The following is a 25029-nucleotide window of genomic DNA, read 5'->3' as shown; positions in this document are numbered from 1 at the left end:
CTCTTTGTTGAACCCTTTTCTTGGTCTTTTTATTGGCTTAGTGTGAACCTTTGGCACATGTATAACTTATAGACTAGAGCAAACTAGTTAGTCCAATTATTTGTGTTGGGCAATTCAACCACCAAAATCATTTAGGAAAATATGTGTAAGCCTAATTCCCTTTCAACTGTTCTGCACTGTTCCTGTCAGAGTCGACCGTTGCGCGTATGTAGTCGTTGCTCCGCTGGCGCACCGGACAGTCCGGTGGCACACCGGACAGTCCGGTGAATTATAGCGGAGGTGCGCCTGGGAAACCCGAAGGTGAAGAGTTGGAGTCAATCCTCCCTGGTGCACCGGACACTGTCCGGTGGCACACCGGACAGTCCGGTGCGCCAGACCAGGGAGTACTTCGGTTTCCTTTTTGCTCTGTTCTTTTGAAGCCTAACTTGTTCTTTTGATTGGTTTGTGTTGAACCTTTGGCACCTGTAGAATGTATGATCTAGAGCAAACTAGTTAGTCCAATTATTTGTGTTGGGCAATTCAACCACCAAAATCATTTAGGAAAAGGTTTGACCCTATTTCCCTTTCAGCAACGAAGAATCGGTCTCGTAGTAGACCAATTTCTTCATCTTTTTCTTCTTGTCGCCACTCTGATGCGACTTGATGCGGGGAGGTGAGTCCTCCCTTCCTTTGGCGCCGGACTCCCTTGATGGAGCCTTCCCGCGGCTTGTGTCCGTTTCCATTTCCCTCTTAGCGGATCCTTCCGACATCACTTCGAGTGGTTAGACTCTAATGAAGTATCGGCTCCGATACCAATTGAAAGTCGCCTAGAGGGGGGTTGAATAGGCGGAAACTGAAATTTACAAACTTTAAGCACACTTCAAACCGGGGTTAGCGTTAGAATAAAATCGAAGTCCGGAAGAGAGGGCGAAAAACAAATCAACCAAGAAATAAAGCGAGTGACACGATGATTTGTTTTACCGAGGTTCGGTTCTTGCAAACCTAGTCCCCGTTGAGGTGGTCACAAAGACTGGGTCTCTTTCAACCCTTTCCCTCTCTCAAACGGTTTGTTAGACCGAGTGAGCTTTCTCCTTAATCAAACGGGTCACTTAGACCCCACAAGGACCACCACACAATTGGTGTCTCTTGCTTTGATTACAAGTGCTTGAAGAACAAGAATGAGAAGAAGAAAGTGATCCAAGAACAAGAGCTCAAATAACACGAGCAAAACTCTCTCTCTCTAGTCACTAGGTGTTTGGAGTGTGTTTGGGACTTGGAGAGGCTTTGATTCTTTTGAATTGTGTCTTGTATTGATTGCACTAGCTCTTGTATTGAATGAGATGTCTGAAAAACTTGGATGCTTGGAGTGGTGGTGGTTGGGGGGTATTTATAGCCCCAACCACCAAACCAACCATTGGGGAGGCTGTCCGTTAGGGTTCTGACGGTTTCGACCGTTGGAGCTCTGACATCTTGGGGGCACCGGACAGTCCGGTTCCGCACCGGACAGGCACTGTTCACTGTCCGGTGTGCCTTCTGGCGCTGCTCTGACTCTGCGCGAACTATCCACGCATTGTTCACGTTTGCAGGCGACCATTGGAGTTGACCGTTGCACTTGATAGTCATTGCTCCGCTGGCACACCGGACAGTCCGATAAATTATAGCGGAGCGGCTTTCCAAAAACCCGAAGGTGGCAAGTTTGAACTGTACGACCCCTGGTGCACCAGACACTATCCGGTGGTGCACCGGACACTGTCCAGTGGCACACCGGACTGTCCGGTGCGCCAGACCAGGGTTCTCTTCGGTTTCTTTTGCTCCTTTCTTTTTGAACCCTAACTTGATCTTTTTATTGGTTTATGTTGAACCTTTAGCACCTGTAGAATATATAATCTAGAGCAAACTAGTTAGTCCAATTATTTGTGTTGGCATTTCAACCACCAAAATCATTTAGGAAAAGGTTTGACCCTATTTCCCTTTCAGTCTCTGTCCTGTTACTCCGGACTATCCGCGGTCAAGGTCCTAACAGTCTGTGGCATGATACTCAGTTTCCATTTTTTGTCCATTTTATGAATCCAAAATTCAAATGGGGTTCTTTGCTTAAATATGGATATTTTGATTGTTACAAGGGTTAGCATGTATGCATAAACACATAATGTACTAGAATAAATAGCATTTTCACATAGAACCCACTTAGATCATGTAAGAATAAAAAATTCAAGAAAAATAGTCAATAAATGACTTAGAGAGATGCACTAGGGCTCAAATGGATGTCTATACATGTGCCCTCGACTTCAAGCCACGTTTAAGAAGTCAATTACATTCATTTCGTTTTTCAACTTGCAAAACCTTGATTCATCCAAAGATTTTGTAAATATATCCACTAATTGATCATTCGTGCTAATAAAACATATTGAGATATCCCCTTTGACACCATGATCCCTCAAAAAATAATGTTTTATATCAATATGCTTCGTTCTTGAGTGTTGAACCGAATTTGTACCCAATTTCACTGCACTCTCATTATCACACATGAAAGACACATTTTTGAAAAAGATCTCATAATCCAATAGAGTTTGCTTCATCCACAATACTTGAGCACAACAATTACAGACTGATATGTATTCCACCTCGGCGGTAGATACATCGACCAAATTTTACTTCTTAGAAGACCATGAGACTAGAGATCTTCCAAGAAATTGACAACAACCAGAAGTGTTCATTCTATCAACTTTGTGTCCCGCATAATCGGAATCCGAATATCCAATTAATTCAAATTGAGCACCTTTATGATACAATAAGCCAACATTGGGAGTATGCTTCAAATACCTTAGAATCCTCTTTGCGACTTTCAAATAAACTTCTCTAGGTGAAGCTTGAAACCGAGCACACATGCAAACACTAAACATTACATCAGGCCTAGATGCAGTAATGTAAAGTAAACTATCAATAATAGAACGAAAACACTTTTAATCAACAATTGCACATCCCTCATCTAAGTCTAGATGACCATTTGTAGCCATGTGAGTCTCGATTGGATTTGCATCTTCTAGCCCAAATTTCTTTAGCATGTCCTTTAAATACTTAGATTGGCTCACAAAAATCCCATATTTCCATTGTTTGTTTTGAAGGCCACAAAAGAAATTCAATTCCCATATCATTGACATTTCAAACTCTTTTGACATCATTTTCCAAATTCCTCGTAAAACAACTCATTAGTAAATCCAAAAATGATATCATCAACGTAGATTTGACAAACAAATAAATCTTTACCAATTCTTTTAGTGAACATATAGTGCCAACCTTCCCAATTTTAAACTATTTGGAAAACAAGAATTCTCTAAGCCTTTCATACCAAGTGCATGGAGCTTGCTTAAGCCCATAGAAAGCTTTAGAAAGCTTGTACATGTGGCTATGCTTCTTGGGGTCCTCAAAACCGAGAGGTTGCTCCACATACACTAGTTCACTAATCTTAGCATTTAGAAAAAACGTCATTTACATCCATTTGGTAGAGTTTAATGTTGTAAGCACAAGCATAAGCAAGAAGAACCCATATTGCCTCTAATCTTGCAACATGAAAATTATCTCACCAAAATACAATCCTTCTATTTAAATATAATCTTGTGCCACTAATCGTGTCGTGTTCCTCACTACCAATCTATCTTCATTATGCTTGTTGTGAAATACCCATTTAGTACCAGTAACATTGTGATTCTTGGGTCTTTCAACAAGCTCTCAAACTTCATTACGGATGTAGTTATTTAATTCCTCATGCATTGCATTCACCCAATCAACATCAAGTAGTGCTTCATCTATACGGTTATGTTTAATACAAGATACAAAAGAGAAATATTCATAAAATAAAGCAATGCGGGAGCGAGTTTAAACACCCTTACTTATGTCACCCATAATTTGATCGACCATGTTATCTTTTGCAATATAATGATGGATCCTTGATACAATATGAGAATCACTTGATGAAGCTTGAGGAACCGAATGACTTGTTACCATTATCATGAGCATTCTCAACTTCATTATTTTGTTAACTTTGATGAATTTCCTCATTTAGAGTTGAAGATGATGGAATGACAACCATGCATCATCGTCATCTTCTTTTGGCTGAATTTCACCAATGGTCAATCTTAATGGCATTCCTCAAGTGAACTCCACTTACATCATTAAGATTTTGATTTTCATCTTAAAACCTATTTGTTTCATCAAACTCAACATCAAATGATTCCTCAATAATGCCACGAGTTTTGTTTAAAACCCTACAAGCCTTGCTATTTGAAGAATACCCGAGTAGAAAACCGCATCACATTTCTTCTTAAATTTAGAGAGTCGACTACCTTTCCTCAAGATATAGCATTTGCAACCAAATATTATAAAACATGAAATATTATAAATCTAGTTGAACTTATGAAAATTTGACCGATTAGAATAACCTAGCAACATCAATTTCAGAAACGAGAGTACCGAAAACAAGTTAAAGGAAGTAGTACTATGGGCCACACAAGGTCGGTGCAATACAAATACCACGTACTAGTTCGTCAGCGATGAACGATTGATCCATCGTGATCCGGAAACCATTCCATGAAGGCTCGCAATCCATGGGCTGCGAGTTAATACCATTTGGACCCGTCCGATCACGCAACGCAATTTGATGCGTCCGACTCATCAAGTCTCCAGAGGACAGGGTGGTGGATCCAGCTCTCCTTGTCTCTCACTCCACCATCACACACAAGCAAGCGTGGTTGTTGCTACACTTTTCAGTACTGTCATTTGATCACCTCTTACTCTCTTAGCATGGCCTGATAGATCTCGATCTCAAACGTGCAATTCAGGAGATCTGATCTGAAGTGGAGCTGAGGGGCCGGAGTACTGATGCACTGGTTACCTCCTCCCCCGGTACATTGGTTCAACAGATTTAAGGTCAAAGGCATTCTCTGTCACGGTTTCTTAAATAAGCAGCGAGCTGAAGAGGAACAGACCACCTATGCCGGCAGTGGTGACACGAGCTGGTGGCTGGTGCCATTCTCTCTCGACGGCAGAGAGCCGGTGCCAAACCGTCGTCGCCTCAGGCACGAAGAAACGCCACGCGGAAAGAGGGCCGAATGCCCACGCACCTCCAGCTAGGTCGTCAGTGGGATACGTCAGGTCATCTGCATCACGTAGTAGGATACCAATCTGCCTTATTTCCCCCCCCCCCCCCCTAAAAATCATTATATTTCAAGCAAGCTAGCTACTAGTTCGCTGACAAGTTAATGAATGCATACATCATATCAAATGGTAGCTTACAATTCACCAGAATTTCATTCTAACACCACAAAAATGGATAAGGCCAGTAACCATGCATAAAGCAAAGGTGTATACTGACAGAATCATGAAGGCGGTGAGGGAAGAAGCAGAGAGCGTGTTAACTGAGAGATTAACCAGACCAGTAAGGATATTTGCCTGAAAGAAGAAGACACTTAAGTTTCAGTTCGATTGACCTGGCAAATTGAACAACTATCAAATAAAAGCACAGTGAAAGTTTAATAACTTGATAATTTCCATTTTCTAGTAATAAAGAAAGCAGGCAATGGTCTTACCAGAAGGAATGAACCGAGCATATTTTGATTGAATGCATCTTCAAGAACCAAGTTCTTTTTATATGAGACGAACCCAGCTAATGTGAGGATACATAAAACCTAAATTGGATAATCAATCAGCATAAAGCCATGAACAGTGAAGCTAATGTGAAGCATAAACAAAAATACTAGACCAAACAACTAAAGAAAAAACAGACAAACCCACTGTTCGTAAACTCTCAGGAAAGTGTGATCATTTAATTGGCTAAGTAGTTAACTTCGTGGCTTTGCAAACCCCCGTGCTACTACTCACGGGTCTAATGATTGATCGAATAAGTCTTGTGCCTACCTTAGATTTCAGCTTCTAGTCAAGTAGTAGTTGGTGCATATGTCCACAGCTTATCATCTACCTTATCTAGCCTAACGCTTTGGCTTTCTTTGGCCACATTATGGGTTAATTTGTCGGCATTATCAGATAAAGTGCATATTGTTAAAGAAAAGTCCAGTATTTGTCTATTGCTTAACAAATACGAACACTACCAAGATGTTAAAGAAAAGACCAACCTGGTGTGCTAATTAATGTATTCTACTCCTTTCGTCCCAAATAAAAATACGTTTTACCTTTTTATTGGATTCACACAATAATTAATGTATGTGTTCTATATATGTATCTAGATTCATCTTCATCCATATGAACAGTCATAAAAATATAGAGCTAAAACGACTACTATTTTGGGACGGAGAGAGTATAATTAAACAAAAGAACATAGAAAAGCACATTACCTGAAAATTCTGGCCAAAAACAAGCATAACATAAGCAAAGTTGCACTGCAAAATGAATGCTTTGATCACGTTTTGAGCTATATGTATTAACATCCAATTCAATCTAAAGACTGATGAGAAAAAAGGTTAAGCATTAAGGTTTATTTACTGCAAATTGGAATGCTATAACTCCTTTTACACTGTATTCAGCCTATTCATAAGCATTAAAGTTTCCTGACTAAAAAATTGCTTAAGCCTAAATAATTGTCATTCCATGTTACGACCACAATATTCTGCTCCACGAACCATAAAATTGCAATAGCAACTTTTAAAAACATTCTCCAAGATGGCTTCTGATAGGATTGCGGATCCTACCGGGGATGTGGCGAAGGGAATAGCGATGAGGTGCTGGAGCCCGACAGCGATCACGGCGCTGGAGCGCCATGGCTCGGTGTGGCCGGCAGAAAGCGAGAGAACAGGGGCGCTACAATACTCATGCTACAGCACCCGCGCTACAGTACCGGCGAGTACTGTTCACGGTTAGGGCTGCAAGCGAGGGGAGGAAGAAGGGGGTGGCGGCTGCGTTGTCGCCGGCAGTGTGCACGACGGAGGGCACCGTGGCTAATCGAGAGAGAGAGAGAGAGAGAGAGAGAGCTGGTGGCTAGGGTTCGCCCTGCTCCCTGAGGGAAGCGGGCAATAGTAATTGCTTCTGCTTATCCTACAATCAAGGGTCTTACAGATTATTTATAGTCTCATCTGGACAACTCTCATCTAGATAACTCTCATCTAAACTAACTCTCATCTGGATAGCTCTTTTGGATATCTATCCTTATCTAATGACTTGGATATCTATCCTTATCCAGTAACTAATCTTATCTAAGGATACTTGGGCCTTAAGCCTGATGACCGCACCACATTGGCACCCAGCCATAACAGCTTCGCCTTCACTATTCTGTCAGTTGGGCTTTCCTGATGGAAGTGCTGCATCATTTGGGGTTTGGACAGATTTGGTGCAATCTGGTTTTTAATCTTCTCATATCTTCTTCTACCCAAATTTTGGTGAATGGAAAACCCGGTCAGTCTATCAGGCACAGGAGAGGGTTAAGGCAGGGTGACCCCTTGATTACAATCAATTGCTAATCAGGCTCATGGTATCAGCTCTCTAGATCCTGCGCCCATCTCCCTGCTGTGCGCAGCGCCAACTCCTCCCTGTTGCGCCGCACCTCCTCCCCCCTGGTCACCATGACCGACGCCACCACTCCTGCTCCCGCTGTGATTGTCGCCCCCTATGCGACGATCAATGTCAAGAACCACATCCCGGTGACTCTTGAACTGGCAAAACCCAACTTCAACCAGTGGGAACCATTCTTCACCTCTCTCTGTGGAAAATTCGCTCTCCTCTCGCATATCGACGGACTGCAGGAAGCCCGTCCCACAGATCCTTCTTGGGGCATCGCCGATGCCTACGTCCGCAGCTAGCTTCTCGGCTCGGCTGGGCCCGACGTCATCGGCCTCGCCGCGGCTCCAAACCAGACTGTGCGCGAGCTCTGGGTCGCCATCAAGCGCCTCTTCGAGGCCAACAAGGTTCCACGCGCCATCTTCCTAAGCCACGAGTTTCACTCGATGACTCAGGGCGACTCCTCCATCAATGACTATGCCCAGCGTATGAAGGCCACCGCCGACGCGCTCCGTGATGTCGGCCGCACCATCACCGACGCGGAGCTCGTCCTCAACCTCCTCCGCGGCCTCAACCCACGTTTCGCCAGCACCGCCGACAACATTGCCGACTCCCACCCGCTGCCGGACTTCGCCACCACTCGCGAGAAGCTCGTGCTGAAGGAACTCCGCCTCGCCAATGAAGGCACGGTTGCGGCCCAGATGGCACTCCACGCATCGTGCGGTACCAACTGGCAACTGCCGCACCACCCCCACCACCAACGGCGGCGGCTCCACTGCCAGTAGACAGGGCAGTCACGGCAGTAGCTCCAGCAGCGGCGGCAACCCAGGTGGTGGCGGCGGCCGCTGGAAGAAGAAGGGCAAGGGCGGCCCTCACTCTGGCGGCGGTCCCAGGTTCCCAGCCGCCCCCTGGTACTGCTACCCCCCTTGGACCGCCGGGGTTCATCAGCAGCCCTGGCGCCCGCCGGCGCCAACCCCTGCCTGGCGCAGTCCTGGCATCCTCGGCCCCTTCACTCAGGCTCAGGCGCACACTGCGCTCGCCCCTGTTCAGTCCCCCGACAACCCTGCTCCACCTATGGCAGCGCAGGGCGGTTGGGATCAGGCTGGCCTCATCGCCGCACTGAATCAGATGTCCCTCCAGGGGTCCTCCCCTTGGGTCCTCGACACTGGCGCCACAGCTCACATGTCCTCTTCGGCTGGTATACTCCTGTCCCATCTCCCCCCTCCTTCATTCGGCATCACCGTTGGAGATGGCACCACCATACCCATCACCTGTCGTGGCACATCTACACTATCCTCCCCCACCTCTACCTATCGTATTAACAATGTTCTAGTTGCACCTGCACTTGTGCGCAATCTTTTATCTGTTCGTCAATTCACTCGTGACAACTCTTGTTCAATTGAATTTGACGCCTATGGTTTTCTGTCAAGGACAAACAGACGGGGCACGTGACTCTTCGCTGCAATAGTGGTGGCGACCTCTACACCTACTCCTCCACCACAACTCCCTCCTGCAGCCTCGCCACCACGTCGTCTATGTGGCATCATCGCCTCGGCCACCCCGGTCCCTCCAGCCTCGCCAAACTTCGCAGCATGTCGGTCATTTCCTTCAATAAAAGCTCGCCATGCCTCTGCCATGCCTGTCAACTTGGCAAGCATGTGCGCCTTCCATTTAGTCACTCGACATCTGTTACTCATGCTCCGCTTGATTCACTTCACTGCGATGTATGGACATCTCCCGTGTTAAGCAATTCTGGGTTCAAGTATTACCTTATTATACTCGATGATTATTCCCATTACTGCTGGTCCTTCCCACTTCGTCACAAATCTGAGGTGCACCGCCACATGATTGAATTCATTGCATACGCTCAGACCCAGTTTCGTACCACACCTAAATCCTTCCAAGCCGATAATGGGACCGAGTTTGTCAACCGCGCCACCACTTCCTTGCTAGCCACGGCATCACTCTCCGCCTTTCCTGCCCCTATACCTCACCACAAAACGGCAAGGACGAACGCATGCTCCGCACTACCAACAACACCATCCGCACCATGCTGCTCCATGCGTCCATGCCACCTCCATACTGGGTTGAAGCCCTCACAACAGCAACATACCTCCTCAATAGGCGCCCCTCCTCCTCCATACAAAACCAAATACCTTACCAAATTCTTCACGGCATACTCCCTGATTACGCTTCCCTTCGCATCTTCGGATGCCTCTGCTATCCGAACCTCACTGCCACCTCCCCTCACAAACTCGCCCCTCGATCCACTCCTTGTGTCTTCCTCGGATACCCATCCTCTCACAAGGGCTATCGCTGCCTTGACATGTCCACTCGCCGCATCATTATCTCGCGCCATGTTATTTTTATGAGTCTGTGTTCCCATTCTCGGCTGCACCATCGGCGGCCTCCATGCCGTCGTCACTTGATTTTCTGATGCAGGACCTCACCTCCTCGACGGCTCCTGCAAACACCCATCTGTCGCTCGTTGCCAGCAGCGAGGATGATCTCCAGGTGTTCCTGGACCCGGCCATACTTCAGCTTGGCCCCCGGGTTCACCCTGCGGGCGGGCCACAACTGGGCGCTCATGGGCCCCAAGTGGGGCAGCCGGCGGCTCCCCCAACTGATGGTCAGCACTTCGGCAACACCTACACCCGCCGCGCCCAGCCTCCAGCAGCACCGGTCACCGCAGAGGTGGCCCCTGTGGCTGCTGCACCTTCAGCGCCAACAGCAGCTGCACCAACTTCGCCACCAGCGGCTCCAGCAGCTCGGCTCCTCTCTACTGCAGCGAACCGGCCTGTGACACGCTCACAGACCGGCTCCCTTCGCACTGTCCAGCGCTTCGGCTTCTCCGCCTCCGTCGCCTCGCCAATCCCGGCGAACTATCGCAGTGCCCTGGTCGATCCAAATTGGCGTGCTGCGATGGCGGACGAGTACAAGGCATTGATCGACGACGGCACTTGGCGCCTCGTACCCCGGCCGCCTGGTGCGAACATTGTCACTGGCAAGTGGTTGTTCAAACACAAGCTCCACTCCGACGGCTCCCTCGCCCGGCACAAGGCACGCTGGGTCGTTCGTGGCTTCTCCCAGGAGGAAGGCGTCGACTACGACGAAACATTCAGCCCGGTCGTCAAGCCGGCCACGATCCGCACCGTCCTCAGCATTGTTGTGTCCCGAGACTGGCCCATCCGGCAGCTCGACGTGAAGAATGCCTTCCTCCACGGCAACCTCGAGGAGACTGTCTACTGCGAGCAGCCGAAAGGATTCGTCGACCCCGCTACACCTAACTCTATCTGTTGCAGAAGTCCCTGTATGGGCTTAAGCAGGCACCACGCGCTTGGAATCAGCGCTTCTCCAGCTTCATTCGCAGTATTGGCTTCACCACCTCCAAAACGGATGCCTCCTTGTTCATCTACAAGAATGGAGACACCATGGCCTACCTTCTCCTCTACGTCGACGACATCATCATCACTGCATCATCGCCGGCTCTTCTCCAGCACGTCACCTCCCGCCTATCGTCGGAATTTGCCATGACGGACCTCGGGGATCTTCACCACTTCCTCGGCATCTCGGTGACACGGGACAGCAGTGGGATGTTCCTCTCCCAGCGGCAGTACGCCGTTGATCTTCTCCAGCGCGCTAGCATGTCTGAATGCCACCCGACAGCTACTCCGGTGGATGCCCGGACCAAGTTGTCTGCCTCCGAGGGCGCTCCAGTCGCCAACCCCTCGGAGTACCGGAGCCTCGCTGGTGCTCTCCAGTACCTCACTCTGACCAGGCCGGACCTGGCCTATGCTATCCAGCAAGTCTGCCTCTTCATGCACGACCCTCGCGAGCCGCATCTTGCGCTAATCAAGCGCATCCTGCGCTATGTCAAGGGCTCCCTGTCCGCAGGTCTGCACTTGGGACCTAGCGCCGTTGATCAGCTCACAGCCTACTCCGATGCCGACTGGGCCGGCTGCCCCGACACGCGTCGCTCCACCTCCGGCTTCTGCGTCTACCTCGGCGACAATCTGGTGTCATGGTCGTCCAAACGTCAGACGACTGTCTCTCGCTCCAGCGCCGAAGCAGAGTACCGTGTTGTGGCCCATGCTGTTGCTGAGTGCTGCTGGCTGCGTCAGCTTCTACATGAGCTGCACATCTTCATCCCGCGTGCGACCGTGGTCTACTGTGACAATGTGAGCGTTGTGTACATAGCAGCCAACCCAGTCCATCACCGCCGCACGAAGCACATCGAAATCGACATCCACTTCGTCCGTGAGAAGGTAGCTTTGGGGCAGTTCCGTGTTCTTCATGTTCCGTCTACACACCAGTTCGCCGACATCATGACCAAGGGACTGCCCGTACAACTCTTCACTGAATTTCGGAACAGTCTATGCGTCCGTGATCCTCCCGCTCAGACTGCGGGCGGGTATTAGGATATGTATCTATCAGGATCAATCAGAGCCTGATTAGCAATTGATTGTAATCCCCTAGATTGGCTAGCTGCCTTGTATAGACTAGGATTACCTTCTATCTATAGCCTAGGTCTGTTTCCTTGTACAGGGAATAGCCTTCCTTACATGTACCTTCCATGCATGCCTATTGGCTATATATGACAGGCTCCCCACCCTCAATGGGTGTGTGGTGATTCAATCCATTCTTCCCTCTCTCTACACCCTTATCCCCTCTTCTGTTCATTTTGGTCATGGATGTGCTTAATAGCTTTTTTATTAAAGCTGATGAGTGTGGGCTTATTCATTCCATTGCTGGCAGAAACATTAACCAGAGGGTTTCACTGTTTGCTGATGACGTGGTCGTCTTTGTTTTTTTTTTGAAGTAAATGTTACTTCAAAAAAAAACAAAGACGGCCACGTCATCAGCAAACAGTGAAACCCTCTGGTTAATGAGGATTTTTGGGGCTGCTTCTGGGCTGCACACTAACATGCAGAAGAGTTTCTTTTTCCCAATTCGATGCGATGAAGAGATGGGGTTGGCTGTCCAAACCTTGGGTTGTGCCTCTAAAAGATTCCCCACAACTTACCTGGGTCTTCCTTTGAGTAACAAAAGACTTAATTCAGGTGACCTCCTGCAATGGATTCAAAAAATTGTTGATAGACTTCCGGGTTGGAAAGCTAATCTTCTAAACATTACTGGGAGAATAACTTAAATCAGTACTCTCTATCATTCCTGTTTATCTGTTTATTGCTCTCAAGATACCTAAATGGGTTATTAAAGCCATTAACAAAATTAGGAGAAATTTCTTGTGGAAAGGCAGAAAAGAGGCTAGAGGAGAAATTGTCTTATAGCTTGGGAAAAGGTTACTAGGCCAGTTGACTTGGGAGGCCTTGGAATATCTAATCTTCTCACCATGAGTTGGGCATTACAAATGAGATGGCTATGGCTTCCGAAAACAAACTCTGATAAACCTTGGAGAGGCCTTGATCTTAATGTTTCCAATCAAGCCAGAGCTTTATTTCGGGTATCTGTGACTTCTATTATTGGTGATGGAGCTACAACTTATTTTTGGATGGATAAATGGATTAACGGGTGCTCTATTGAGGAGCTTGCACCAATCATTGCTGCTGCAGCCCCAAAAAATATAGGAAAGTTAGGACTGCAGCAGGCCCTCCCTTCTCATTCTTGGGTTCGGGATATACAGGGAACCTATCTCTTGCGGGCATTATGCAATACTTGCAGCTGTGGGATGCCCTGGAAAACAATGATACACATGTTTGGAGATTCTCTAGTGATGGGGTTTTATCTCAAAGTCTGCCTATAGAATTTTCTTCAGTGGTGCAATCTCCTTTGAACCTTGGAAGAAAATTTGTAAAGCCTGGGCAGCCCCCAAATGTAAAACATTTATTTGGCTAGCCATTAATAATAAATGTTGGACGGCAGACAGACTTCAGAAAATAGGTCTTGATTATCCCCAGAGTTGTGTTCTTTGTGACCAAGAGAAGGAAACGATCTAGCATATCTTAACCAATTGTGTTTTTGCAAGGCAGTTTTGGCATGCTATCCTTTCTTCACTTAGACTCAATAATGTGGAGTCTAAGAGAGGTGATAGTTGTTTCGAAGATTGGTGGAGGAAAGCTTCTCATCTATTTCCCAAAGGCAAAAGAAAGAGTTTCAATAGCATTGTCATCCTTGGAGCATGGAGCATTTGGAAGCATAGAAACAGTTGTGTTTTTTATGGAGCACGACCTTGCCTATCTTCCCTAGAGGAGAGATTTAAAGAAGAGCTGCATCTATGGTCTTTGGCAGGCGCCAAGAGCATTCGAACTCTGTTCGACCCTGGCTAAAGGAGGAGTTTTTTGTACTGGTGGTGTAAGCCGGTGGGGTGTGTAGGTTGGGCTTTGAGGGGTGTCTTTGTGTGCGTGTGTGTGGATGTGTGTTTGTTTGTTTTGGGCTTGATGCCTTTATTCTCTCCTTTCAATATAATGATATGCAACTCTCCTGCGTATTCAAGAAAAAAACATTATTGATTTCATGCTAGAGTAAAAAACCAATCAAAATTAGTATCTTACCATTCGCCGAGAAACTCTCTCAATATAGCTATCAAAGATGATTGCCAAAATCCTATAACACAACATGTGAACAGATCTTAATAAGCAGAAAACATTTGAAACAGCAATCAAACATGTTGTCGCTGTTTCAATGTTTCTTACCAAAACAACGCAGCAAGAACCCAGATTTTCATGACTTGAGTGTTCCTGTTCTTGCCCTTTGAACTAGTGTCAAAAAACAGATAGAAACCCAAAGAAACACCAATTAGAAACATACCCCAGTATCCTGTTATGGAAGGATATCCATTAGTGGAATGCATATTTTTACGGCAAATTTAAAATACAATGCATGCTAATTTATGGCATCTAGCTATTAAAAGGGTGTGATGGCTAACGGTAATTAGTGTGTGTACTTAAGCTTAGTAAGATAAAAAAAGAAACTGTGTGTAGCATACTGTCGTCGAAACCACAAGGTACCAAGGAGAGCAGGACGTAAGTCCTGACATCATAGAGTATGTCTACGAAGTCATGACATCCGAGCCTAAACGCACAGATTTTTATAGAAATTCGGACTGCAATGTAAATAATACCCTACATCCTCTGGCTAATCATCGATTGCTGAACATAAATGGCAAACAGATTACAAACTCAAACACCAGTGAGCATCAAGACTCTCTAGCTCCCCCTCATCTCAAGGTTATGGTGAAAGGTCTAGCCTAATGATCCTAATCCTCCCTTTACCTGCCTTCTAGACGAGTTGTGGTAAGCTTGATTACCACCAACTAGAGCTATTTTGGTTGGGTCAAATTGAATGCAAGAGTTGGAATCAGTATGTTGGACCCCCCATAAATGATGTTCATACAGGGGCAAAGAATAGGGGGGCACAGGGGAGCAATGCCCCCCCCCCCCAAAATGCTCCCCTAATTCCATAGGAGCCACTATATTTTTTTAGCTAATGACCATGTAAATAATGCAAAGTACTCACCTGGCAGCCCCCTAATCTGACCACCCACCCCCCAAACTCAAGTCCGGGCTCCCTTTTATAGCTCAAGGTAGTGGTAGATCTTACATGTACGTTCTACCTGTCCCTACCTATCATCGGGCCTATTGTCCTTGTCATATCGCAATCTCGTATTTGTACAACTGCAGACCCTATACCTCAGCCATGTAATGCACGTCGGACATGCGCCAATGTTAATTATTCCTGTTGAGTTGACCTTCCGAGCCCTGCTCAGAGCATGAGTGCCTTAATGGCACTGGCAAGCCATAATAGGAGTATAGTACGCCTCCTCGTACATTTAATATGTGAAACTAATCATGGCTATAGTGATTTTTCCATTCCCTGGTCACGGGCATGATTGGCTGACCTGGTTTTGCCTTAAATGCAATGGCACTCCTGCCCAGTGGCAGCGAGTACACCTGCCCCCCAGAGAGCATGTCAGGGTGAAGGCGTGACCATAAATAAGGTCATCCGTCACATTTACTATGGTAGTTGGGAGCCTTACCATTCTCCCCATCCGCAGCCGTTCCTATTCAGATTTTATGCTACATTTGAGGACCTTCCCAAGGTGATTGTCATACCAGTTGCAGTAGGTATAATAAGTTGCGTCTATGGGTGTCGAGGCCCGTGTCGCTTGGTACGATATAATTGGTAGCGGTGTAGCCTTTGTTCTTGATTATATTTCATGGTACACTTCGTGTGCGCACGTGCGGCTATAATACATGCACCGTACAATGGTCATGACTCATGAGTACCCTACAACCTAAGTCGTGGCAACAACACACGCCATGCTTTCAATGTAGCCCATCACACATTTAATGTGTTATATCCGATACTTATCCATTAAGCTATTGTTATGAACTTATCCTTAGGCCCTTAGATGTGGGGTCCATCCTCCAGGGGTTGTACCATCCCTGGTGGGTCCGGACACATCCTTCTGTCATGAGACATGATTACACTTAACTGCCACAAGTCCTTAGCTCTTTTGTAGGCCTCGGGCCCTGGAGGGTCCGGATCCTGGCCGCCCTCAGAGTACGAGGTTGAGGACTCCTTAGGACCTCGCGGGCAACGGATGGCCCCGATCACCTAAGTGTTAAAGTGCTCGGGGGCAGACTGCCCCGAGCATCCGTAATCTTCTTATCGTCCCGAAGCACGAGCCCCCCCTCCCCCGAGAACCTACACATACAAATGCCCTAGAACACGAGGGGCCTAAGGACTTAGGATTATAAATACCCCAAGATATGAAAGGCCCTCCAAGGGCCTAAGCTTATAAGTGCCCATGACATGTGGGGACCTGAGGACTTATACTTACAAGCGCCCATGGGAATAGGATGTCTCGAGGACTTAAGTCTCATAGGTTTCCCAGGACACAGGAGGCCCCGGGGACTTATCCTTTGGTCATTGCCCCACGGTACAAGGTGCCTTGGGAACTTGGAATATTTTACTCATGGAGTGGTAGCAGGGGCGGACCTACAGGTGGGTCCGGGTGGGCCCTGGCACACCCTAAGCCAGGCCCACCGGGGACCCACCCGGCCTGGCCGTCCGTTCGGCTGACGCTGCGTCACTTGACTTTCATCTTCTACGTGACTTTCCAACTTCTACGGTTCTTTTGTTCGCTCGTTCGGCCGCCGATTGCGCAGAACAGCCTGAGTTCCTGGCGGCATCTGGGCGTTCTGGGCTCTGGCGACCGCCTATCGGCGTGACGAGCTGACGACGTCCTGCAGGCTGCAACTCTACGACATCTTGCTCGCCTGCTCGGTCGGCTCGCACAGAGGTGCTCTTCCCCAGACCCTAGTTCCTCGCATACAGGTGCACAGCCCAGATAAATAGTATTATTGTAATCTTTATGTTTAATATATGCAATTTTCATGCTTATTTGTTGAGTGTCAAACTTTATATCTATATATCAGATTGTTTACCAAATTTACTATGAAATTATCTGTATATTAGATAGATAGAGTTCTACATAAAAATTTTGTTGTGGCACACCCTATGTAAAAATTCTAGGTCCGCCACTGAGTGGTAGAGCTCGAGTTGCGGAGTTGGTAATGGTGGTGAGTAGGTGGGCGAGGGCATGGACCCCAGCGCCTAGTCGTCGTGATCTCGGCCTGGGTGATAGAGAGATAGCAGAGAGAGAGAGAGATGCGACTGAGAGCAGTAGGCAAGAGTTGCCCTGCTTAATCCTTCATTAATGATAATAGTCTGTACATATAGGCAATTTCTAACTTATTTGATTGCCTCTTCAACTAATCTCCATCTATCTAGGTGGATCTCCACATTATTCTCCAACTAACCCTATCTTATCTAGACGACTGCTAATTCTCATCTTATCTATCCGGCTGTTAACAAACCAGCAATAAACTGGCCAATAAACTAGCTAGCTGCTATGGCGCTTATGGCGTCTGACATATTGGATGCCGGTCATAACATGGAGGTATTGGGGCGCTAGGGGTCCAATCTTCATTGCATGTGGGTCGCCCGAAAGAACACCGGCCTTCTGACATTTGAGAAGTCATTGCATCCGGACACTTCTATAATGTCTTCTAGTGCTAAGCCCTCCCTTGGTCGGGGCCAGAGGAGGTCCCTACGACTAGGGGCCCCAGGAGTAGTGGATTTCAAAGTCAGTTTCCCGAGTCGAGATCTCTAAATGTGTCTTGGCGGCAACCATGGGTATGGCCTTCCCCGGGCGCTTACACATACATAAATAAGGTAAAAGGAATAGAAAAAAGATTAGTAAGATGCATGTGCAAGACCAGCATTTATGCCTACATGGCTGCATCTTCATGCTAAGATTAAATGGTTCTATGTTTCTCAGCATTTCAGAAAATAAATGACAAACTGCATTGAGCTGCATTTTTACCAAGGATGCTATAAATGCCCTCCTTATTCTGGCTGATTATATCAGCACTTCTTTTATCAGAAATGAGGTACTCATTTAATCCAGAAGATAGCCAAATCTGGTATCCTGAAACCAAAAACAGAGACAAATCTTTAAGAAAAATGTTTTAGCAATGTAAAGTCCATCTAAGCAAACTGGACAAATCTGTACCAGCAAGGATAAGCAGACCAACTAAGCCACAATGTTTTGGATGAATCCTGACAATGGATGTAAGGATAGAAACAGCTGCGAGGGTGAAAAAGAAGTTCCAATGAACACCATATTCTCCTACATGGACCTACAAGATAAAAAAAAACAGTAGTGTCTTCAAATATGGAATTACTTAGTAGCTTCTCTATGACACCAGGAAAATTGATATCCTATCAGTAACTTCTCTATAACACCATGAAAATTGATATCCAATCACACCACTTTCAGTATTACTGAAAAGCAAATATGTTGTGGACTTGTGGTGTATAGAGTTTCAATTTCCAGAAAAGAAAATGGGGTATCATAAATCATATTCATAATATAGATCATTGGGGAAAATGAAAGTAAACAATTGCATGAATGGTATGCCTAAACAAAGAAGTTGTGCACCAATGTATGTGTTAGTTACAATGGATCACCAAAATAATTAAATAGTAATGCAGGTAATTGGTGCAAAGAAACAAGAAAAGCACCTGATAATCAACACCCCATGTGGATATAATGCGAGCAAAGCCAAGAAATACTAGTGGACTTATGGAACTCAGAGCCGCCTTGAAACTCCTAAGGAACCCAAGTAGAAAAACTGTAAGGTACATCATATGAATCTGGTAGACTGATGCTGATTGGCACCTATGGCACATAAACTAATGTATTCGCACAGTGAAATTAACGTATTCAAATCAAACCTTTAAACATGTGAAAGTTCTAGTTATTAGAGATTACAGTAGATGAATGGAGCATCAAGTGTCAGTACTAAATGAGAATCAGTGGAACATATGCCATGCAGTGCACTACACTTTCTGTAAGTGTCTATTCGGTATCCCTAAAGATAATTTGTTATGGTAAATGACATCAAATCATAGTTAAGGACTTACATTGAGGCTATGTTTCGTGCTTGTCTAGATACCAGTGCATTAGCCACTACAAATGATCCTACTCCAAGATCCATCTGTTAGACCATGTGTCAAATTCTTAATATCATTAAAATGGGAAGGTGATTTCAGATTGTACATTGTAATTTCTGAACTTTCAAAATTAGTATAATACACTCCAAATCGTACATGGCAGCATAAGTTCAACACTGAAAACACAAGGAAAGAATTCTAGACAAAAGGTCAATTAATTCAAATAAAAACTGAGAAGAATAAAATAACAGATGTTTCTCGGTTGCCACTTATAGTAAAAAATAAAGGCCATTGTCTATGCAAAACACAGGAACAAAATATACTAAGGTGATTAGTAGTTCATGTTTCCTGCCCAAAGTTCTGTCCACTGAACCAAGCTAATAAATCATATACTCATATACCTTTAAAGTGGCAGAGCAAGGAATATCAAAGCCTGAACAAGCCTAAGCATGGTAACATACTCGTAAGTCCATAGACTATGTACACAACTACAAGAGCAGAATTGTTTTGCCTGCAGTCTAGGGTCTGAAACTGCAATGTTCGCAATGTTCGATGGCAGTGAGGCCAGGCAAATGGCCTGTGTCACCAGGCATTCAATCCGTCACTGTATCGTTAGCAATTTAAACATCCTTATAACTGTATAAACAGTCAGATGAAAGGAAAAGGAGGCTGAATATATGACTTACGATGCCACTACCATATGTTTCAGCCTTGGCATAGCGTCTTGGAAATATTTTGAAGTCCACAGCTAAAATGCACAAACATGTCACCAGAACCTACAGATTAAGTTATTAGTTTTGATACTTCAGTGGTGCTGCTACATCTCCAGTACTAAAGGACACATGTTTTCCAATAAATAATATTTACACACCACTGAGACACGGTAAGAAGATATGTCTGCCCTCATCGAAGGCAACTGGCTGAACCCATCTTTAAGATAAAGCTGAGGCCTGGGAGGACAGGATTACATCAATTTCACAATACCACAGGCTTTCCAGTTAGAAAGAAATAAATACAAAATAAACTTTAGAATGGCAGAAAATGGCTTTCCAGTTTCCACAATTCATGTAATAACTCATACAAAAATACCTTTTAAACATGACGTAGATGTATATCAGGATTGCAAGAGAAATAGCACAACCAAAAGCCCATTCAGATAAGACCTACAAAATCAAGAAATAACCCAAGGACCGTCATTCTCCTTTTCTTCCGACTAAAAAGTGTTTCATTTATGCCCTGTACTGCAAAGTTTGTTTCTCGGTAGGCTCTTTGATCCTTTTTAATTAAAAAACACTAGCGACTAAGCACAATCAAAATATAGAGAAGGGTTACTCACTGTGAAAACCACAATAATTGGCAATACAACAGTGAGATAGTCTACAGCTAGTGTAGAGAAGTATTGCATCCAATCTTTACCAACAGGGTGAACTTGATCATCGTTTTTCTTTGCTGAATCCTTCCTAGAATTATCTAAAACATGATGAAACAAGAGACGTATTGTGCTTTGTCAGATCAAATCTATACATGGAAAATAAAATAAGAGAGTGTTTTTTTGTTAATGTGATAATTTAAAAGGTCATACTTATAAAATACAGAGTATACTTGAAATGGATGGCCTAACCTATGGCATCAACCATCAGATTTATCAACAAGCTATAAATGGAGGGTGACACGTACAATTACTAATAGAAAGTTAAAAGGTATACATTTTCTACGCTGACACAGTGACACACTGTAGAATAACTTGGACTATATTGTTGAATTCACGATTTACATAAAACAGATCCACAGTTAAATATGCAAAAGTTGCAGCCTACTAGTAATCTGATTTTCCAATCATATTAGTTGATCTCACTTGCAGATTTCTCGTGGGAATTGATTCATTGACACCTTAGGCTACAATATAAGAGCACAATTCGCAGTATTTCATATGAACTGACCTCTGCTGCTCCACTTTCTGAGAACTACCAATGCCTATGCACCAAAAGAGAAATGAAGTCAAAGCCCTAACTCAATGTGCTTCGCATACAGAAAAATTAGCAGGAGATTTGAATGGGTTACCGGCACGACGGTGGAGAGCGCCGCGATCTCCAGCAGGGAAGACCCCGTCAAGTTGCTGACGAATCTGCATCACCAAGGCAGGAAAAGGTTAATTAGAGTCGTAAGGGCAAGAAGGGGAGCGACTGAAACCACAGCCTCGATTCATGGGCTAGGGACCCTGGACTTACTGTTCCTTCAAAAGCTTATTCGGGTTCAGGGACTTATCGAAGAGGCGGTCCTCCATCGAGACTCAGAGGTGCGGGAGTTGAGGCGTGAGGGACGAGGAGAACTGCAGGTAAGGCGTCACATATGACCGCAGGAACGGCAGCCGGAGGACGACGGCGAGGTGAGTGCTTCGCTGGCAGCGGCGAACCGGCAACCTGCGACGACGCCTTGCCAGCCCAGTTTGGTAAGGCTCCCGCTCCCGCTTTCAACAACTTTCACTCCGGCCGCTCTCTAGTCAGAGTCAGTGGCTTCTCCGTCTGCTCCCTCCCACATCTGGGAGAAATTTTCCATTATAAAACACAGCAGAGGTGGATTCGACGAACGGGAGGGCTTCGACAATTTGGAAAAATAAAGAAAGGCCAAACTCTGGAATGGAAAAGATTTCTCTATTACCCGCTACCGACACAGATTAATTTCCTGATGCTCACGCCGTCAGCTACCTCTCCTCCGTCTGAGATGTAGATGAACAGAGGTCGCCACGGTTGGTGCCCTCGCCGCGTTCTACGCCCTTGCTGCTCGTCCTTTGCCTGGTCAACAGAGGCGGTGGAGAGGGCGAGGCCCTGGGGACGGTGACGGTGTTCCTGGCGCTGCAATGCGCGGTGCACCTGGCCGCCGTGGCCGTTGTCGCGCACGAGAAGCCGTTCCGCTCAGCGGCGCTGGCCCTGCGCCACGACGTTGGAGCTGTCGGACGTGCCGACGCTGGCACCGTCCCACCCGGAGTGTATGCACGAGCACAAGCTCTTCACCCTGCACTGCCCGTCGTCGTGGGCGTCCAAGGACAATAACCCGCACACGCTGTTCCGCGCCTTCTGGGCGCAGTTCCTACTGAACGCGTTGCTGGCGCTGCTCCGACTGGCCGTCATGTACGTTGGCCCGACGCTGATCCAGAGCTTCGTGGACTTCACGTCGGCGGGCGAGCAGCGACTGTTCGAGGAGGGCGCGCGGCTGGTGGTGACGCTGCTGGCGGCCAAGTGCGCGGAGACGCTGTGCAACCACTAGTACAACTTCCACAGCCATCAACTGGGGACGAAGATCCGGAGTGCCCTCATCGTGGCGTTGTATTCATGTGATGAATTAGTGTGTGGCTGTTTAACTGAAACCATGTTGTTTATCAGAAACCATGTTGTTTATCTGAACACGGTTTATCAGAATGTTGTATTGATTATTTGAATACAAGTTCAGAATGCTATGTTGTTTATCTGTATGCTTCACCCTTGTTAACGGAAACATGTTCTCTTATCAAGTTCAAATAGCATACATGGTCCAACGAGACAGAGAAATACAATTTTAGTACTTAACAAGTAGCAGGGCGTGGGAAGGAGGAGCGGGCCGCTGGCCGTGGTATCGGCAGTGTGCGCACAGGGAATGGTGTGGGCGCTGGGAGACGGAGGACGAGCGACAGTGGTCTGAGGTGGAGATCGGTGACTGCTCACCAATGTGGCAGCAGCAGCCATCGCCGTCGCCCTCGTGCGCAGTGGCCGAAGAAGGAGGGGGCGACGAGCCGACGAAGATCCCTTCGACGACCACATCGCGATCCCTGCGCTACCTCCAGAAGCTGCTCGATGGCGCCGGGTCCTTGGACGGTGAAAAGCGAAGGCGGAGAACGAACGGCATTGGCAGCTGGCCGAGACACAGGGCAGTGGCGACGGTGGCTGCTGCGCAGACGATGGGCACGACCGGACGAAGACATGAGCAGGCACGACCGGACGAAGACATGAGCAGGCAGCGACGGCGGTCGGTCGGAGCGCGACACGAGAAGGCAGCGATGGGACAGACGCCGTGGAGGCCTTGTTCGTTTATGTCGGATTGTATCTGGAATCGAATCAAAGTTTATATAAATTAGAGAAGCAATTCGATTAGAAATCGTTTCGACCCACCAATCCAGCATAAACGAACAAATCCTAATTCTCACGGTGGGAGATTAATCTATGTCGGCAGCGGGTAATAGGGAAATCTTGTCCATTTCAAAGTTTGGTCTTTCTCTACTTTTCTAAACTATCGAATCCTCCACCTATGTCTCTATTTGGTCGAATCAACATCTGCTATATTTTATAATGGCAAATTTCTCCACATCTGGAGGAGCTTGCTCCCTCGTCATCCGTAAGGGCTGGGCGTTCGGTTTTTCTAGAAATTTCGTAGGTTGTTCAGGTTTTTAAAATTTCGTATATCCAAGCTAAACCTACTCGAAATTTCAGGTACGGGTACTAAGAACCCGATATATTAGAGATTTTTATTATTATGAAACACGTCATATTCGGCTTCGTCAAAACATATACGTTAGGAAGAGATTCGACGATTTAGAAATCCACACGACACGTAGCCACCGGTATGGACTCAAAATCTCTCTTAGACGTTGAGGAGAGCCATTAAGCCTCCTCCGTCAGAACCAGTCTGCGCGGGCACAACTTTCGTTCGCATCGCCGTCAGTGCTGGTGTAGCTGCCGCCCGTGAGTACCTCCGGTGAGCTCTCTCCTTCCTCTTCTTCCTCCCCATTCTCCGTTCTCCATTCCTTGACCGTAATATAGATCCCCATTCCCCAATGCGAGATTTCCTCCACTACAATCTAGATCCTCATTCCACATTCCCCATTCTACATTCCTCGTTTCTTGCAGTGGAGCACGACCAGTTGAAATACTGCGCTGAAGTCATCTCCTCTATGGATGCATCAGCCTCGGACACCAACGCCGAGGTCGACGAGGCGTCCCCCTAGGTGTGTCTCTTTGTGTTGGTTGTGATAGGCACTATAAGATTTGTTCTTGCTTGTACCATGGAATTCATGTTTGTACCTAGCAAGTTCATGATTTGTCCTAGCAAGTTTAACCATATATGTACATTCATGCATGTACCAGTGCCAGGCATAGGCTTGTCTTCCATATCCTTAGTTACATTGGGACAGATGGATGGCAACAAGGTAAGATGTGGTTGCTCTTTGTTTTGTAGTAAAGTTATCTTGGCTTTTGGCTATTTCATTGAGTTGAGCTCTGTTGTATAGGACTATGAGAATGTATAAGAAAAATCTTTGTTTTATTGGGATTCTATGGTTCTCAATGTTTTTTGGGAGGAGGAAGGGAGACGTGATGTTCCTAGTGAGATGCAGATGTATTCTCAACTTGGACTTATTGAGAGGACGAGGCTGAGGAAAATAGAAGAGATGAAGCCTTACGAGGTGCTACAAGTAATTTGGATCAAATCGGACCATATTGATTTGGGAGACCACAATATAGACCAACCATGTGAAGACTATCTGTCGGACGAGAAGAGAGTTAAGTATGATAAAATAAATCCCTCAATGCAACCAGACAGTTTGTTTCCCAACATGAAGGAATTTCGAATTGCTATGAGGTAGTATGCCATAAAGCATGAGTTCGAACTTGGAATCGATGTTACTTTAACTATTCGATACGTTGGCTATTGCAAAGGTGGTGATTGCCCTTGGAGGATCTATGCACGGGAGGAAAAGAAAGGATTATCGACCATCGTCGTATGTTATTTCCTTTTTCCAACCAATCATTTTGTATTTTTTTTGTTTGTTGGTTACTAAATCGTAAACCGACAACTTGCAGGTTGTTGTCTTGCATGACGTGCATACTTGCACATCCAGTGGAAGGAGGAAGACGACAACACCAAGTAGTGGATGGGTAGATGTGAATCATCTAGGCCCTTTAGTGATGTTTTGGTAATTAATGACAACTGCTTGTGGACTAACGGTTCTTGGAGAAATAAGAATGCAGGGTTGGACCACATAGAACAGGAAATCTTGGAGATTCATAAGCATTTGTTGTGGATCAAGTGAAGGCAAAG

The 25029-nt window shown here is 46.1% G+C and overlaps 1 protein-coding gene across 7 annotated transcripts; it reads right to left on the bottom strand.

Annotated features, from left to right (window-relative positions):
- Positions 1 to 4355: 4355 nt before the first annotated feature.
- On the bottom strand, positions 4356 to 22843 carry LOC100216561 (uncharacterized). 7 transcript variants are annotated; one of them, XR_560959.4, is made up of 18 exons: positions 21622 to 21712; positions 21192 to 21501; positions 21025 to 21088; positions 20904 to 20937; positions 20300 to 20433; positions 20053 to 20126; positions 19835 to 19913; positions 19650 to 19739; positions 18934 to 19007; positions 18532 to 18619; positions 18020 to 18146; positions 17831 to 17935; positions 14133 to 14256; positions 13992 to 14043; positions 12506 to 12550; positions 6327 to 6371; positions 5565 to 5663; positions 4356 to 5427 (listed from the first exon to the last, which is right to left on the bottom strand). XR_560959.4 is itself a non-coding variant. In XM_020546705.3 (17 exons), exons 2-17 carry the CDS (start codon positions 21245 to 21247, stop codon positions 5445 to 5447), a joined length of 1266 nt encoding a protein of 421 aa, XP_020402294.1. In that variant the 5' UTR covers positions 21248 to 21501; positions 21622 to 21713; the 3' UTR covers positions 4356 to 5444. The 7 variants fall into 7 exon arrangements, 5 of the variants coding, with proteins under 5 accessions (XP_020402294.1, XP_008664680.1, XP_020402292.1 ...); XR_004855415.1 differs by having other exon boundaries at positions 5199 to 5465; XM_020546705.3 differs by lacking the exon at positions 12506 to 12550 and having other exon boundaries at positions 4356 to 5465; positions 21622 to 21713.
- Positions 22844 to 25029: the final 2186 nt, after the last annotated feature.

This window comes from Zea mays, chromosome 1, assembly GCF_902167145.1.
Source record: "Zea mays cultivar B73 chromosome 1, Zm-B73-REFERENCE-NAM-5.0, whole genome shotgun sequence".
Taxonomy (NCBI): domain Eukaryota; kingdom Viridiplantae; phylum Streptophyta; class Magnoliopsida; order Poales; family Poaceae; genus Zea; species Zea mays.
The sequence above is the reverse complement of the archived record's forward strand: the minus strand, read 5'-3'. Positions and strand labels throughout refer to the sequence as shown.